The following is a 16,040-nucleotide window of genomic DNA, read 5'->3' on the forward strand; positions in this document are numbered from 1 at the left end:
ACACAAACTCAGAAATTGGCTTCTAGACCTATATTCATCCCAAATCCAGATGACTAGATGCCAGTGTAAGAACACAATCAACAAGAGTCAGAGTACCAAAAGAGCCCAGGTATCCTATTACAGCAATCCTGGAACAGTCCGACACAGATGAAGTACAAGAAAACAACCTTAAAACCAACTTTATGGAGATTATAGAAGTCCTTAGATAGAAAATGAATAATATTTTAAGGTAACCTGGGAAAACACAAACAATTGGAGCAAATTAATAAATCATTTTTAAAAAACATCCAGGAAAATCCAAATAAAAATAATGGGAACAAATGAATAAATCCCTTAAAGAAAGATAAGAAAAAAGCAAATAAACAGGTGAAAGAAATGAATAAAACTGCTCACAGCCTGAAAACAGAAACAGAAGCAATAAGGTAAACACAAAACAAGGGAATTCTAGAGCTGGGAATCCTAGGTCAGCAAACAGGAACTACAAACACTATACCCATGAAAACCCAGGAAATAAATAATCTCACACCAGAAAAACCCTAAGAAGGGAAACTCATGTATACACTACCACCACTACCAACACCTACAACAAAATAACAAGAATCAACAATCATTAGTCATTAATATCTTTCAATATCAATGCATTCATTTCCACCAATAAAAAAAAGCATTGGAAAAAAAGAGAATAGTAGGGAGTATAATTCAGACTATACTTGAATTTTGAAGAAAGAACTTTTCTTTTCTGCTCATGTTACCTGTCCCAACTGTAGAATTATTTAATGAATTTAATATATAAAAATGAACAAAAAATTAAAAAAGAAAGAAAAGGCTAACAGAATGCATTTGAAAACAAGATCCATCCTTCGACTGCATTCAGGAAACTTTCCTTAACATCAAAGACAGGCATCAAATCAGAGTAAAGAGTTAGAAAAGATTTTCGAAGCAAATGGACACAAGAAACAAATTGTTATAGCCATTCTAATATCTAACAAAATAGACATCCAACCAAAGTTAACCAAAAGGTATGAAGAAGGACACTTCATACTCATCAACAGAAAAATCCAACGAGATGATGTCTCGATTCTGAGCATCTATACCGCAAATGTAGGGGCACTCACATTTGTAAGCGATACATTATTAAAGCGTAAATCGCATATCAAATCCCATACAGTAAGTAACTCTGTGAGACTTTAAAAACCCAATTTCATCCCATGTTCCTCTTTTTGGGTCTGGCTTACCTCACTCAGGATAGTGTTTTCTATTTCCATCCATTTGCATGCAAAATTCAAGAAGTCATTGTTTTTTACTGCTGAGTAGTACTCTAATACGTATATATTCCATACTTTCTTCATCCATTCTTCCATTGAAGGGCATCTAGGTTGTTTCCAGGTTCTGGCTATTACAAACAATGCTGCTATGAACATAGTTGAGCATATACTTTTGTTGTATGATAGGGCATCTCTTGGGTATATTCCCAAGAGTGGTATTGCTGGGTCCAGGGGTAGGTTGATCCCGAATATCCTGAGAAAGCGCCACACTGCTTTCCAAAGTGGTTGCACAAGTTTGCATTCCCACCAGCAATGGATGAGTGTACCCCTTTCTCCACAACCTCTCCAGCAAAGGCTATCATTGGTGTTTTTTATTTTAGCCATTCTGACAGGTCTAAGATGGTATCGTAAAGTTGTCTTGATTTGCATTTCCCTGACCGCTAAGGAGGTTGAGCATGACCTTAAGTGTCTTTTGGTCCTTTGAACTTCTGTTGAGAATTCTCTGTTCAGTTCAGTGCCCCATTTTATAATTGGGTTAGCCTTTTACGGTCTAGTTTCTTGAGTTCCTTATATATTTTGGAGATCAGACCTTTGTCTGTTGCGGGGTTGGTGAAGATCTTCTCCCAGTCAGTGGGTTGCCTTTTTGTCTTAGTGACAGTGTCCTTTGCTTTACAGAAGCTTCTCAGTCTCAGGAGGTCCCATTTATTCAATGAGGCCCTTAATGTCAGTGCTGCTGGGGTTATACATAGGAAGTGGTCTCCTGTGCCCATGTGTTGTAGAGTACTTCCCACTTTCTCTTCTATCAGGTTCAGTGTGTTCGGACTGATATTGAGGTCTTTAATCCATTTGGACTTGAGTTTTGTGCATGGTGATAGAATCTCAAGGTCCAAATCAGGAGCAGAAGGAGAGAGAGCACGAGCAAGGAACTCAGGACCGCAAGGGGTGCACCCACACACTGAGACAATGGGGATATTCTATTGGGAACTCACCAAGGCCAGCTGGCCTGGGTCTGAAAAAGCATGGGATAAAACCAGCCTCACTGAACATAGCGGACAATGAGGACCACTGAGAACTCAAGAACAATGGCAATGGGTTTTTGATCCTACTGCACGTACTGGCTTTGTGGGAGCTTAGGCAGTTTGGATGCTCACCTTAATAGACCTGGATGGAGGTGGTGGGTCATTGGACTTCCCACAGGGCAGGGAACCCTGATTGCTCTTCGGGCTGACGAGGGTGGGGGACTTGATTGGGGGAGGGGGAGGGAAATGGGAGGCGGTGGCGGGGAGGAGGCAGAAATCTTTAATAAATAAATAAATAAACCAATTTCACCAATGGACAGGTCACCCAGACAAAAACTAAACAGAGAAATAATAAAACTAACAAATTAAAATCACATGAAACTGAGAAGATTCTGAAAGGCAAAGAACACTGTCAATAGTACAAAGTGGCAGTCTACTGAATGGGAAAAGATTTTCACCAACTCCAACATCTGACAGAAGGCTAATTTACCAAATAAATAAAGAACTTAAAAAACTAGACACCCAAAAACAATTAAAAATGGGTATAGACCTAAACAGAATTATCAACGGAGAAATTTTAAATGGTTGAGAAGCACTTAAAGAAGTGTTCAACATCCTTAGCCATCAGGGAAATGCAAATTAAAACTAAATTGAGATTCCATTTTACATCTTTCAGACTGGCTAATAACAATAACACAAATGACAATTCATACTGCCAAGGATGTGGAGCGAAGGTAGCACTTCTCCAATGCCAGTGGGAATGCCAACTTGTATAGACACTATGGAAATCAATATAGTGATTTCTCAGAAAATTTAAATAAATCTACCTGAAGCCCAGCTATACCACTTCTAGACATATACCCAAAGGAGGCTCCATTCTACCACAAGTACATCTGCTCAACTATGTTCACAGGAGCTTTTTCATTAGTCAGAAACTGGAAACAACCTAGATGTCCCTCAACAGAAGATGGATAAAGAAAATGTGGTCCATTTATACAACATAGTACTACTCAGCTGCTAAAAAAAATAACTTCATGAAATTTGCAAGTAAGTGGATGGAGCTAGAAAAAAAACCATCCTGACTGAGTTAGGTAATACAGACCCAGAAAGGAAAACATGGTATGTACTCACTTATAAGTGAGCATTAGCTGTGAAGTGAAGGGTTATAATGCTACAATCCACAGACAGAGAGAGGCTAAGTAACAAGGAGGGATCAATCTCCCAGGGCAGGGGACATAAAGAGAGATTGTGGTGGGTGTGGATAGGAACAGAAGGGATCAGGTGGGTGGGGTGGGGGAATAATAGATGAAGAGAGTACTGGGAGAGGACAAATGGGATTGATGGGGATATAGGAGATGAGCTAGATGTCTCATGCCATGGATACTCCCAGGAATCTACGAGGGAGACCCTACCTATGATTCCTAATAAGGGAGGATATAGATCCTGCTCCAGCCATTTCCTGTAAACAAGATTTTCAGTGGAGGATTTGGAACACCAATCCAGCCACACACCTTTCGAACTAACATATAACATGCCTACAAGATGTGCTATGTGGTAAAGGTGGCACAGATTGGGGGAGTAACCAACCAATGACTGGTCCAATTTGAGATCCATGACACAAGGGTCAAGAACCAGAGGATGGATAGCTCAAGACCAAAAATAGAATCAAATCAGACTGAAAACAAAATAATAATAATAGTAATAAAAGCAAACTAACAGAAAACTTCAGGCCTAGCAAGGAGGACAAGTTACTGCAATTCTGCCTGACATGTACCTGTTCAGTAACTATAAACCAATTAATCTGAGATCTTCATCTGTAGAATGGCAATAAATATAAGAATATACAACCTGTGGGTCATGCCCCAAACAGGGATTGTGTATCAGATATCCTGAATATTAGATATTTTCATTATAATTCATATAAATAGCAAAATTAAGTTATGAATTAGCAACAAAAGTAATGTTATTGCTGGGGGGGGTCATAATAATATGAGGAACTATATTAAAGGGTCTCAGCATTAGGAAGATTGAGAACCACTTCAACAGAGTGAATCAGCCATGCCCAGCTCATATTGCTATGGAGAACAAACAAAACAGACACAGCAGAGAATATTCAGGATTATTATACACATGAGCTGAAAGATGCAGGAGTCAGATACGCCTCTGGCCACTCGCACTAACAAGGTGGCCCCACTGCTAGTGTTCCTTCAGCAGACACCCACGCTTAGGAAACTGGGTCTGTGCCAACTTGCCTTGATGACTTGAAGGTTGGTTGATCATTTCACAACCCAGGCTGGTGTGGAATGTTATCGTAAAATAAACAAATGTGGATAAAAACCCAAAGTGTAGCACTGGATTCAAATTTCAATTCTTTTTTTAAGAATTTGTGTGTGTGTGTGAATGCATGTGTGCATACATGCATACACACATCCATATAAAAGTCAAAAGACAAATTCACATAGGAGGGGTGTGAATTCCATGGTACTAAGAAAATGGTTGGTATTTTACAATGTAAAGAATTCAATTACAGCCAGATAGTAGTGGCACACACCCTTAATCCCAGCACTGAGAATGCAGAGACAGGCAGATCACTGTGAGTTCAAGACTGGACTTCTCTACAGAGTGAGTTCTAGGACAGACACAGCTACAGACAGAAATCCTTTAAAAAAAAGGGGGAGGGGGAGGATAGGAAGGGACGGACAGACAGATGGAAGGAGGGAGGAAAAGAAGGAAGAAAGATCCGGTAACACAAAGAAACAATATTTAAGAGAAATGTTATGTAAATGCTAAATAGTAGCTTCAAATATGCCATCTTATATGGAAGAGGACAACTTCTTGATGGAGATGTTAGCACTACACACACAAACGTGAGCACCAGGTCTATCTAATCAATTCCCTAAAATTGAGAAGCATGGGCTTATCAAAAGTAGTTTTGGGAGCATTGTTTCCAGAGAATGGAGGTGGTTCTTAACCCAAGGAGCTGTATCTTACCCAAGTGAGTCTAAGTTACAACATAGAAGCTCTTTCTTAAGGACCTTAACTCCCTTCCACCAGTCACAGACTCACAACAGAAATATTTACCTATGTGCTAAAATTTAAAGTACAACTAACATTATCTCCTCTCCAAGGAAAGAATAACTCTAGTTACAAATTTGAGAAGAGTCCACTGGTGAAGCTGGGTCCTCAGCATGTTCACAACAGTTGAGACTCCTACATAGACCCTTCTCTCTAGCAAATCAAATAAATGGGCAAGACTGAAAATGTTCTGGTCTCCAGTGCCTTTATTTCAATAGCTGAAACAGGAAGCTGATTTGGACTGGCAAGGACAATAAAGATGTCTATCTAGAAGACCTACTAGAACAAAAGAAACTCTGAAGGAACAAAACCAACAGTGCTTTGGATTACACACATTTGACAGCAAAAGAACCAAGCCTGCTCATTTCATCCTTAAACTCACTGTAGAGAAAGGTGTGATGGCTTTTGCTAAGAATGTCCACTGGACACAGGAGAGTCGATTTTCCACTCATAAAAGAAAACTGAAAATAGGTAAGAAATTTCCCTTTATAAGACTCTTACAAGGTACAAATACTAATGATGTCACTATAAAGTTATCAGAATATCTTCATTGGAAGATTGACTTCATAATAAAAAAATCACAAGGATATACTAAAGTCATCAGCAAATTCTAAGCATCCAATCTCAAAGAAAATGGATTTCTTTTAATGGACATTTGATTTTCTTTGATGAACAAAGCTGCTGTCAATAATGAATGCGTTTTTACGTCCAAATGTGAGTTAGTCTTAATACAATTTAAAGCAGTTTTTCAGTGACAAGTACCTAAAGCATAACCCGTAGAAGGAAGGGAAATGGGAGATGACTGAGAAATGGCTAAAATTGAAGAATCAATCTTTTCTTGGAAAAGGTAGAAACTAAAAATGACACATGGAGCTCCCAGATATTGTACTAGGGTAACACTACAGACAGGTCACAGGCTTGTGAAATGTGGTAAAATTCTAAGCTTGCATTTTGTCAGCGTTAACTGAAAAAGGAGTTGATTTCTAGGCCTTGGGTTGTGGTCAGGGTAGACAGGAGCCTGCTTAACATCCACGTAGACACACAGTAAGCAAGTTTATTTTGGACCTACCCTACAGGATCATTTCATAACTAATTTAATCATAGAATGCTAGGTATAAGAAGGTTAGTTAACTATTGAAGACAAATAAAAATGTCTAAATTCTGATTCTGGCTTTCAAGGAACTTCAAATTCTTTCATTTAAATTGGGAGGTGTAGAACTGTATTGCAAATCCAAGAAATGGGATAGGTTTGGGCTTCTCAGAGTTCATAGGTGGATATGAAAACTATGAAAGCCTAGAAGAGCCAAGTAGAGAGGTGAGCAGGTGATTTTAAAGGAGAAGAAGGCCCTTGAGTGCTCTGGGAGCCTCTCAGAGGCAACTTTTAGGATGTGGCTTGATGTTCACAGAGCATTTCTTGTTACAAGCCAAGGTATGAGTGAGCAGAGTGCTCTGGGGTAAGCCTGTTGGGAACCTGGGGAGGTGTGATTTGAATGGTGCTACAGCATCATCTCCAACTCTAGAAATACTGAGATCGTTGGGTGTCACACAAGAGGTAGTAGTAAGCTGATGGACAGCCATAAGCAAGTGCTGCCAAATAAATGATCATCTTACACCTAATAGAAGTCATTTTGGGTAGAACGAAAACTGACAGGACAGGAGTGCGAGAAGACACGGCTGGCTATGGAGTCTAGTTAGAGTGAGTTCATGGTTGTGAAGATGAGAAAGGAGGACCCAAATCAATACATGAGCAATGAGGAGTGACAGGACATGAGGGGCCAAATTGTGGCATTTCAGTAGCAAAATATGAAAGAACTGTAAACCAATTACATATGTGGGCAGTGAAGGCTAACTTAACTCTCTAATCCAGAGTTGGGAGGATGGTATTGCTAAGAATAAGGCCAGAATACAAAACAAGACAAATATGTTTGGTGAGCTAGAAAAGATTATTAGTTTGTCTGAGGACAAGTGAATTTTGAAGGGCTTAAAGGATACAGATAGCTGCATTAGCAGCCGCAGAAGAACGCAAGCGCTCTCTACCACAGAATTTACAAGCTCAGAACTATATTTGAGTGTTTAAATTACTGAGAAAGCTCTGCAGCTCTTTCAGTTGCTAAATTTGAACAATGTCATAGGCAAAACTGGCCTTACCTATTTTGTTTCTAGGCTCTACTAGACTAAAATGGAAGTTGTCAGCAAATGCACACTGAGGGACAATGGCACCATGTGAGGAAGTTGTGACGCTGTGCCTTTTAACTGTAGACTTTGTCCAGCAGGATCCAAGGACTTAATGCCAGCTCACCTGCCATCAGAGTTACCAGGACCTTTCTCCTTCACCATAGGCAAAATTCTATAGTAGAACACAGCAGTGAACTACACTGGAGAATAGTCAGGTCTGCAACCAGAAATCAACATTTCTTTCTCCTAACAGTAAGTTAATTCCCTGGGGGGAGAACTCAGGCATTTCCTTCAGAAAATGAACATAAGAGTCTGTGGGCCCATAGCCAGGCAGAGAAGTATTCTTAGGTTCTGACAGGGAACACTGGAAATAAAGATGTTCCATAATTGATTTACCTGGTTTCCATCATCTACCAGCCTCTATGTTGCTCCCTCTTATTCTTGATGGTTGTTTGTATTTTCCTTGAAAACCTATATAAACGTCAGTGGCATATGTTTCAGAAATTGGAAAAATCAAGAGAACTGTTTGGATGCATAAGCATTTCTATTTGGGTCTCTTAGCCTGTTCTGACCTAAATTATAACAGTTTGTGTATATGTCTTTTTGTCCCCTTTAAGAAAAGACAAGCTTGATTTATCCCAGTGTTTTGCTTATAGATAATGTCCATTAAGCATCATTAGAAAGGTGAGGCAAGCCGGGCGGTGGTGGCGCACACCTTTAATCCCAGCACTTGGGAGGCAGAGGCAGGCGGATCTCTGTGAGTTCGAGACCAGCCTGGTCTACAAGAGCTAGTTCCAGGACAGGCTCCAAAACCACAGAGAAACCCTGTCTCGAAAAACCAAAAAAAAGAAAAGAAAAGAAAAGAAAGGTGAGGCAAGGGATGAGGTACTCCTTTGTCCATGAAGAATATGCTCTTCTCAGAAGTATGTCAAGTCTAGGATATCTCAGAAACAGGCAACCTCTGACCTCCTCCACACTCACAGACAGGCCTTTTGTTCTCTGCTAAGCTCTTTGACAAGGTGTCTCTGCTTGTAGCTGTTGGCCTGAAAGTGAAGCCAAATACAAAACCTAAAAGAAGTGTGAGCATAATGCTACTCTTGACTATATATATATATAATTTTTGTTGTTATAATGTTGTAAAAATAAAATTTCTGATATCATTCTTTAAAAACTATATCAAAAGAAATCCGTATTTGGTAAAGACTACGTCTAGTTCTTGTAATTCAGATACTTTGTTCATTGCAGCAAATGTTATGGAACTATCTAAAACTTCTTTTATATGTAAAGAAACCATGGACAAAGTAAAGAGCGTGAATGCAGTGTCTTGCCCCTCCTCTCCTCCCCCTATCTCACTTCTTGTCCCCTTTCTGCCTTCACCTCTCTGACAAAGTAAACAAAGTTTACATTTAAAAACATAATTCAGTTTAACACAACCGCCCTCAAAGCAAGAGTGCACCCCATGGAGCCTCTTGAATATGAAACAGAGAGGTGAGAGGAAGAGAAAAGAAAGAGCCTTCCACAGAGTTAGCACAGAACCTAGCTCAGTTAGAATTTTCACTAACATGGTGTGCAGACTGGCCATGGGTGTCTCTCCTTACACATGCCTCATTCTTGCTTCCACGTTCAGCAGAGGCTCAAGTACAGTTATCTCCAGCTCTACAGGGGTTCAGGGCATCCTCCCTTTACCCAGGAGACTTGAGATTGGTTTTCAGAAATGCTTCCCCATCTCCCACACTGCAGCTCCATGAGAGGAGAAGAACAATTTACACCAGCATGTCCTAGGCGGCTTCATATATACGCTGTCGCCAGATGTGAGAGAAAACTCCCCCATAAGTTAGACCTTATGTTTCTAAAGGTATCAGATGTAAAGTCAGCATGGCATCCTGCATACTGAATTAGCAGAATGTGCACAGAAACCTGCTTTGTGAGTTAGCAGGTGTGAGGCTCAGTAGGCTAGTACGATGGTGAAGAGACACCAGCTGTGGTGGGAAGAGTTCCCACATGGACCCTGAGAGGCTGACCTATACATAAACACCCCATGAAAGTTCCTCCCTGGAAAGTGAAGGGAACAAATTAATATGCAGATAAGGCGGGGCTAAGGATGTAATTAGGATGATCAGTAAGTAAGCTGGTCTTGATTCATCAGAAAGGAGATTATCTTGAATGGTCCTGATTTAAGAGACCTTTTTAAAGAGACCCTCTTGCTGATTTCAAAGAAGTAACTGTTCTCTTGTGAGGACATGTGTGGGAGAGGCTGTGGCGCTATAGAGCAGAGCAGGCTCTACCTGTGAGGAGAGTGCCTGCCTGACAGCTGACAAGAAAAACAGTGCCTCATTTATAAAGGTGCAAGTCTATCAACCACTGCTTTAGACTGGAAGGGGACTTCAGGCCTCAGATGAGACCACAGGTCTAGATGACAACTTGTTTATGACCTTGTGGGCTTCCCAGAAGAAAACTCAGCTGATCCATGCTTAGACAGCCAACTAAAAAGGGGAGATGATAAACCTCTATATTGTAATGAATATTACACAGAAATAGAACACTAATTAATATAGGACACTTGGTTCTTAAGCACAGATACCAGGAATATAAGAGTTTGTATCAACATCAGGTAAAAAACAAAGCAAGAGCACAAATCTTTGTGACCTTCAAGAAGCAGAGTTCCAGGGATGTCACCCTCACACAAGCTTTACAAATAGACTCATACAGAATAAAGTACATCATTTTATATCATCCTTCAATGACATTCTCCAAACCACAACTCAGCAAAGACTTAAGGAGTGTGCTGGCTTCTGCCCTAACTTACTGTGCCCTTTGCTCAGGATTGGGTGTATTGTGTTTCTTTCTACACTTCTGACATGAAGAAAATAAAATAATAACAATAGCAAAACCCACACTGAAAATTGAGGAAAGAATTACAACTTTAGTAAATTTATTTAGATCTTTTGAACAGGCTATGTAAGAATTCATAAAATATATACAAATGTTAATGAGTGCTACCTGTTTTGCAGACTTTAGAAACCACATTGTTGATTGGATACATCAGGTTACAATTTGTCTTAAAAACCACAAAGAGAAATAAACATTCTGTCCAAATTGTGATAAGATTTGAAAAAATGTAGGCTATTGTACCATAATGTTTGAAACGGACACATCTTTTACCTTCCAAAAAAGAAAACTAAGTTTTCATCAAATGGTACTTAGTGACAAATATTCATACTTAAAAGCTAGATTGTTTTCTAAATACATCCTAAATGTTTAGTCATTATACTTTCCCTTTAGTATTTATGATAATATTAGCATATTTAACACCAATATGGATTTAGAAAAGTTAAAATGCACTAAACATAGTTAATAAAAGCATCTATGCAAACATGAGCTATATGCTGGGTATGATGATAGTCATATGTGGTTTAAGTGAGAAGTGTTAGTACATGTAATGACCAAATAAGTTCATTGCAATTACTTTTTTCTTCACAAATGGGTTGTATGGACTCAACAACTGAAGGGATCTTTGTTCTCTGACTCATTACACTCCAGTTAAATAAACTAGAAGATGTTTCAATATGTGTGTTTTAATTTTATATAAGCAATATTTGTTTTCAAAAATATTTATAAATTGAATATCTGAAAATTAAAGAAAAGAAGATTTGATTGTTCAGTTTAGTAGATCATCATTGGGTGATGAAAAACTACCTTCTTCTCTGTTGCCCTGTCATACTATAAATTTGTATGATCATGCTATAGACTTCTGGATGGGAATAATTTTTCTCCCACTGGGGAGACTTTTAGATAATGCCCTGAATTCTTATAACATTTTTAATTTTGATAGTAAATCAGTAAGTATAATAAAAATCTGTATATTGTTTAGGTTAAAAAGGGAAATTTTGCCAGGATGTTTTTTCTCTTTATTTTTATTAAAATTGTTTAAAATAAAACTAAAGCCCACCTGACGATGGCTATAAAACATAGTCCAGAAATAAAGTGGAGATGAACAGATTGAACTCAGTGTACATGGAATAAAGTAGCAATACAAATAATTCAGCAGTTTTTAATTGCTACAGTGGCACTTATAATATTTTAAAACTTGCATATACTCTTGTCTTTCAAAAGAAAATAAATTACTTTTATGAATGCATCAAGAGAAAAGAGAATGCTCATATGAGAAAGTTTCAGGATTAGCACCATTTCTTAATATTGTGTCACCAAGAAAACATGCCATAATAAGGAGAACTAAGCAGTTAGCTGGAAAGGTGATAGCCTCACAATTCCAGATTTAGTAAATTCTGTGACTGAGAATTGACTTAAATTTTAGGTTAGTCAAGTCATCCTGCAATAAAAAAATAAATGAAAAATAATCATTTTTGTAATGGAGTTTCTTAAGAAAAGAGGTACTCATTAAATGTAAAAAAAAAAAAATCTTGCCACTGCCAATCAACCTCTCCGTTACTCACTGCTTGAGAATACTGTGATTTCATGCACACTGGCTCCCTCCAAGAATCCTCAAGACCCTGGGAGCACACATCAGGCAAGTCACCAAATAGCTTTAGATATTTTTTTAATTGTGCCAAAGATTGACATATGAGGGTTTAATTTTTTGTCTGCTTTAAAATGCTCTATTATTTAACAAGAATGTGTAGAATTCATACACACACAGATACATCTCCCCACATGTGCTAGCATGCTCATCATGAGAGTCAGAAAGAGACACTATCCACACACTACAGCCTCTTTGATTAGCAACTGATTCCCAGGGTCCTGCTCGGATGATTTGGTATGTATTGCACTCCATTCAACTTTAAATGACAATGACAAAAGCAAATCACCATTTCTAATCACCTCAACTTCAAAACATGCACTCGGGGCCAATGTTTGGAGCATCTTGGTTTGGAATATTCAACTTAACAACTGTCATCTGCTCAGAACTGCTCTTCAGGGATCCTGGTTAGAGCTGGTAGAGACAGCAGTGCTGATTTTTGGTAGTGGTGGCAGTGGCCAAAAACTTGAATTTGGCCTTAAATAATTTTACTTATTGTCACCTACTAAAAAACAAATACTTAGAAGCAGGGCCCAATTCAAACATACTTTCTAACATCAAGTAATATGAAAAGGGAAAGAATGGGTAACTCTAAAGGTTATTTTAAAAGGACACTACAAAAAAGTGAGCAAATAGTCACATTAGCTTTGATTAAGACGAATTTGAAAAACAAAATCCAAACAAAATAAAAAAGTATTTCACCTTTCTATTATGTAAAACTTGTATTCCAAATGGTTAAATCGTGGGTCCCACTGTATGGAAGTGGAAGTGGATGTTAATTTCACACAGGCTTCGGGGATGAGTCCGTATGAGTGAGTGTTCTGTAGCAGGCAGGAAAGGGGACAAGAGCTCACAGATGCAGCCTACAATGAAGATAAGAGTATTCTGCTGGAACCTAGAGACAGCATTAGTTAGGGACAAAAATCTGAGGGAGGGAGGACCTGACCGTGGTCCTGAAAGATCACAGCCTATTTCCAGAAAGACACAACACACTCTTATCTGCATGAACATTTCTGTTTCCATTCCAACCAAAGAAGTCAGATATTCAATACTATTTATCTTCACAAAACTCTGAAACTTCCTCTGTTGCTGAGTCAGTCTTTATAATATCCAACTCCTCCTTCTTCAATAGAATTTCCTCGAGTGTCGTGGAAATTTTAGATTTAAGAGGCGAGATTTTGACAAACTCCCAACACTCAGAGAGCCTCCGGACAGCTCACACCTGACCTGGAGAATTACTCAGGATTTCTTAAACTCAAATGGGAAGTCATAGGAGTCTGAAAAACCTCCGAACTCTAATCCGGGCAGCCTTGGAACTCCAGAAAAAAATTAAGTACACAACATCTCCCCCTGTAGCAAGCTCCTCAAGGCACCACACAAGTCCCACCGCGAACCCCTTGTCGATCATTTTTCAGACCTGTGTTCCAAACCTAGGAAACCAGGGGAACCATCTACAATATCAAGTGCTTTTATGATTTGTGTTGTGTGGGGAGAGGGATCTTGTTTTGTCTTGTTTCATTCCCTCCTCTGAAAGATACTCTGGCAAGAAAGAAGGCAAATTATTGTTCGGAAGGAATCAGAGAAGCGGGAGCAAAAGTCCAAGAGAAAAGCCGTCCTAAGGAAAGGCGCAAGTCCGGCAAGCCCTACTTACGTGTTCCGTCGAAACGGGTGGCGATGGTGTCCAGGAAGGTGTTCTGAGGAGCCAGCAATCCTTTCATAACAGGCATTTTTCCAGCTCTGTGTAAAATTCCCCATCAAAGTTTGTCCAGAAGGATGGCTCTGAAGGAAAGTACCAAGCTGGGAGAAGTCACCGGGAGCGTGATGACGGCAGGGGAGGGGGGCCAGGCGTGCAGAGGATGGGGCCGGGCAAGGAAAAGGGGAGGATGGCAGCAGCTACTCCCCAGCCGCGGAGCAGTGGCCAGAGCAGCCCATGATCAGCACTCTGAATCTGCCTCCTTCCAGACTTGGTCCCTTCCTTCTCCTGCAGCGATACTCCCAGACACCCCCAGGGTCTCTCCGTAGACCCTGAAAAAGCACACGGTGGCCCGGGGCACCGCGCCCTGACCTGAGCTCTAGGGTTGTGGAGGAAGGCGCCCTACCTGGGGAAACTGCAACGCTGAACCTCAAGTACCCCAGGGACGCTGAGAAAGGGAGAAAGGCTAGCCAGCCCAACTCCCGCCCCCCTGGAGTCGGGAACAAAGACCCTTTGTTCCTGCTTGGTCCCTCTCCCTGGAGACTGGAGTCCCGTGGGTGTGGTGTCCTGGAGGGGAGGAGATAGGTCACTGCAGGTAACACGCCTCCGCCTAGAACTTAGGAGGGGGTGTTCCCACAGTAGTGTCCTAGGTAGCCTGGGGCTTCAGAGGGAGGTGTCCCCCTTCCGGTGCACCTGCCACCCCCAGCTCCAAGTCAGCTGGGTGCCTACTACCCCTGGACACCAGAGTCTGCACAGTACTGGAAAACCGACCCAAGCTTGTGGTTTTGCGACCTCTCCTTATTCAGCTCTAAAAGGGAATTCAGGCACCCTCCCCTTACAAAATTCTCCTTGCTCTCTTCAACCCGCCCAAACTAAAAGGGGGGGGGGCTCTTAAATCTGCAGTGGTTTACCACTCTTCCGTGAAACGTTCATAGAGTGTTTCTAGAAAAGTTTGCCATTTTTATTGATTTGCAAAATACATGGAAGTAACAGAGGAGAGTTTTCCGTGTAAAAACAGCTTCAACATGACGCCCACCCCCACCCCCGCAGCGGCTTTTAGCTCCCCTGCACACCCCACCCCCTCCACTGGCTTGGTGCCAGAAATTGCAGGTGTCTCAGGAAACTAAAGCGGTCCCTCGGCCGTTTTCCCCCGGGCTCACGAGGGGACTCCTTCTCCACCTACATTATGCTAAGGAAAGCCACCCAAACCTGGGGTGCATCCCTGTGGGAAGGCAAAGGGACGTGCAAGCCCAGGCTCCACTGAAATCCTAGCAAGAAGGAAAGGGAAAGCCCAGAGGAGAAGAACAAACAGAAGCGCAGGTGCTGCTGCACCAGGAAGGGAAGGAGGGAAACGCGAACAGGTGTCTGTGGCGCTGCAGGGACCGCTGGGTCCCCGCCTTCAGGATGCGGGCGTGGCAGCAGGTGCGAGCGGGCCCAAAACATCTGGCAGAGGCTCTTTGCTTGAATCCACGGGGATTATGGGGTGAAGAGGGATTCTAGGGGTTTCCTCGCTGTGGCCCTTTGGTTCCGTGACGGGGGAGGAGGCGATAGAGAAAGGAGGCGGCTCCTTGTTCCCGCCCCTAGTCCTCCTTCTTCGTGATGCACTTCCTGCCACCGAGGATTCCCTTTGTGTTGAGATTCCAGATCCGCCCGCCACAAGCGGGGGCGGGAGGGCCCGGGATTCCTGGTGGGTGGCCACCTCATGAGGCACTGGCTGTGTCCTTTTTTTCTTCTGGTTACTGCTGCTGGGCAGCGGTTCCCCCTCCCTGCCCCACCCCTACAGCTTGGCCAAGGATTTTGTCTGGAGCTAGTTGTTCCTTGAAGGGAAACCCCTACGTGCCCCCTCCCATCCACCCACGCAGCTAAGCTCTGCAGGCTCCCTCTTGGGCGGAGCCAGGCGAGAGAAATGGGAGTCCTTGCTTCTGCTTCTGTGGTGCCTGGCGCCCAAGAAAACCCAGGCTTCTTCTGCCAGTGGGAGAGTGGGAAGTGGCGTGACGCTCAGCATGAAACTGATGTTTAAGCCACTGTTCAGATTCATCAATATTTACGCTATAACTGTGTTTTAGTGTCAAAAATAAAGCAAAACAAAAAAACAAAAAAACAAAAAAACAAAAAAAAAAAAAAAAAAAAAAAAACCAAAGCTGCTTCCTCTTTTATCTGGCCTCATTTGCTAGAAAGAAGCCATACAGGGGCTTAGTAACGGAAACCCAAAAGGCAGTTTGGGTTCCTTGTCAAAAGAAGTCAACCATTTTATATTTCATATTTTAATCTTTTTT

General features: G+C 41.3%; 1 protein-coding gene across 1 annotated transcript in view; it reads right to left on the reverse strand.

The window, feature by feature from the left end:
* Positions 1–13,798, reverse strand: part of Kcnh8 (potassium voltage-gated channel subfamily H member 8) — a 461,323-nt gene extending 447,525 nt beyond the window's left edge. Inside the window, exon 1 of the mRNA XM_057751424.1 lies at positions 13,723–13,798. Within this exon, the coding sequence (XP_057607407.1) occupies positions 13,723–13,798 (76 nt within the window). The remainder of the gene's footprint in view (positions 1–13,722) is intronic.
* Between the last annotated feature and the right edge of the window lie 2,242 nt (positions 13,799–16,040).

The sequence above is a fragment of the Chionomys nivalis genome, chromosome 19 (genome assembly GCF_950005125.1).
Source record: "Chionomys nivalis chromosome 19, mChiNiv1.1, whole genome shotgun sequence".
Lineage (NCBI taxonomy): Eukaryota > Metazoa > Chordata > Mammalia > Rodentia > Cricetidae > Chionomys > Chionomys nivalis.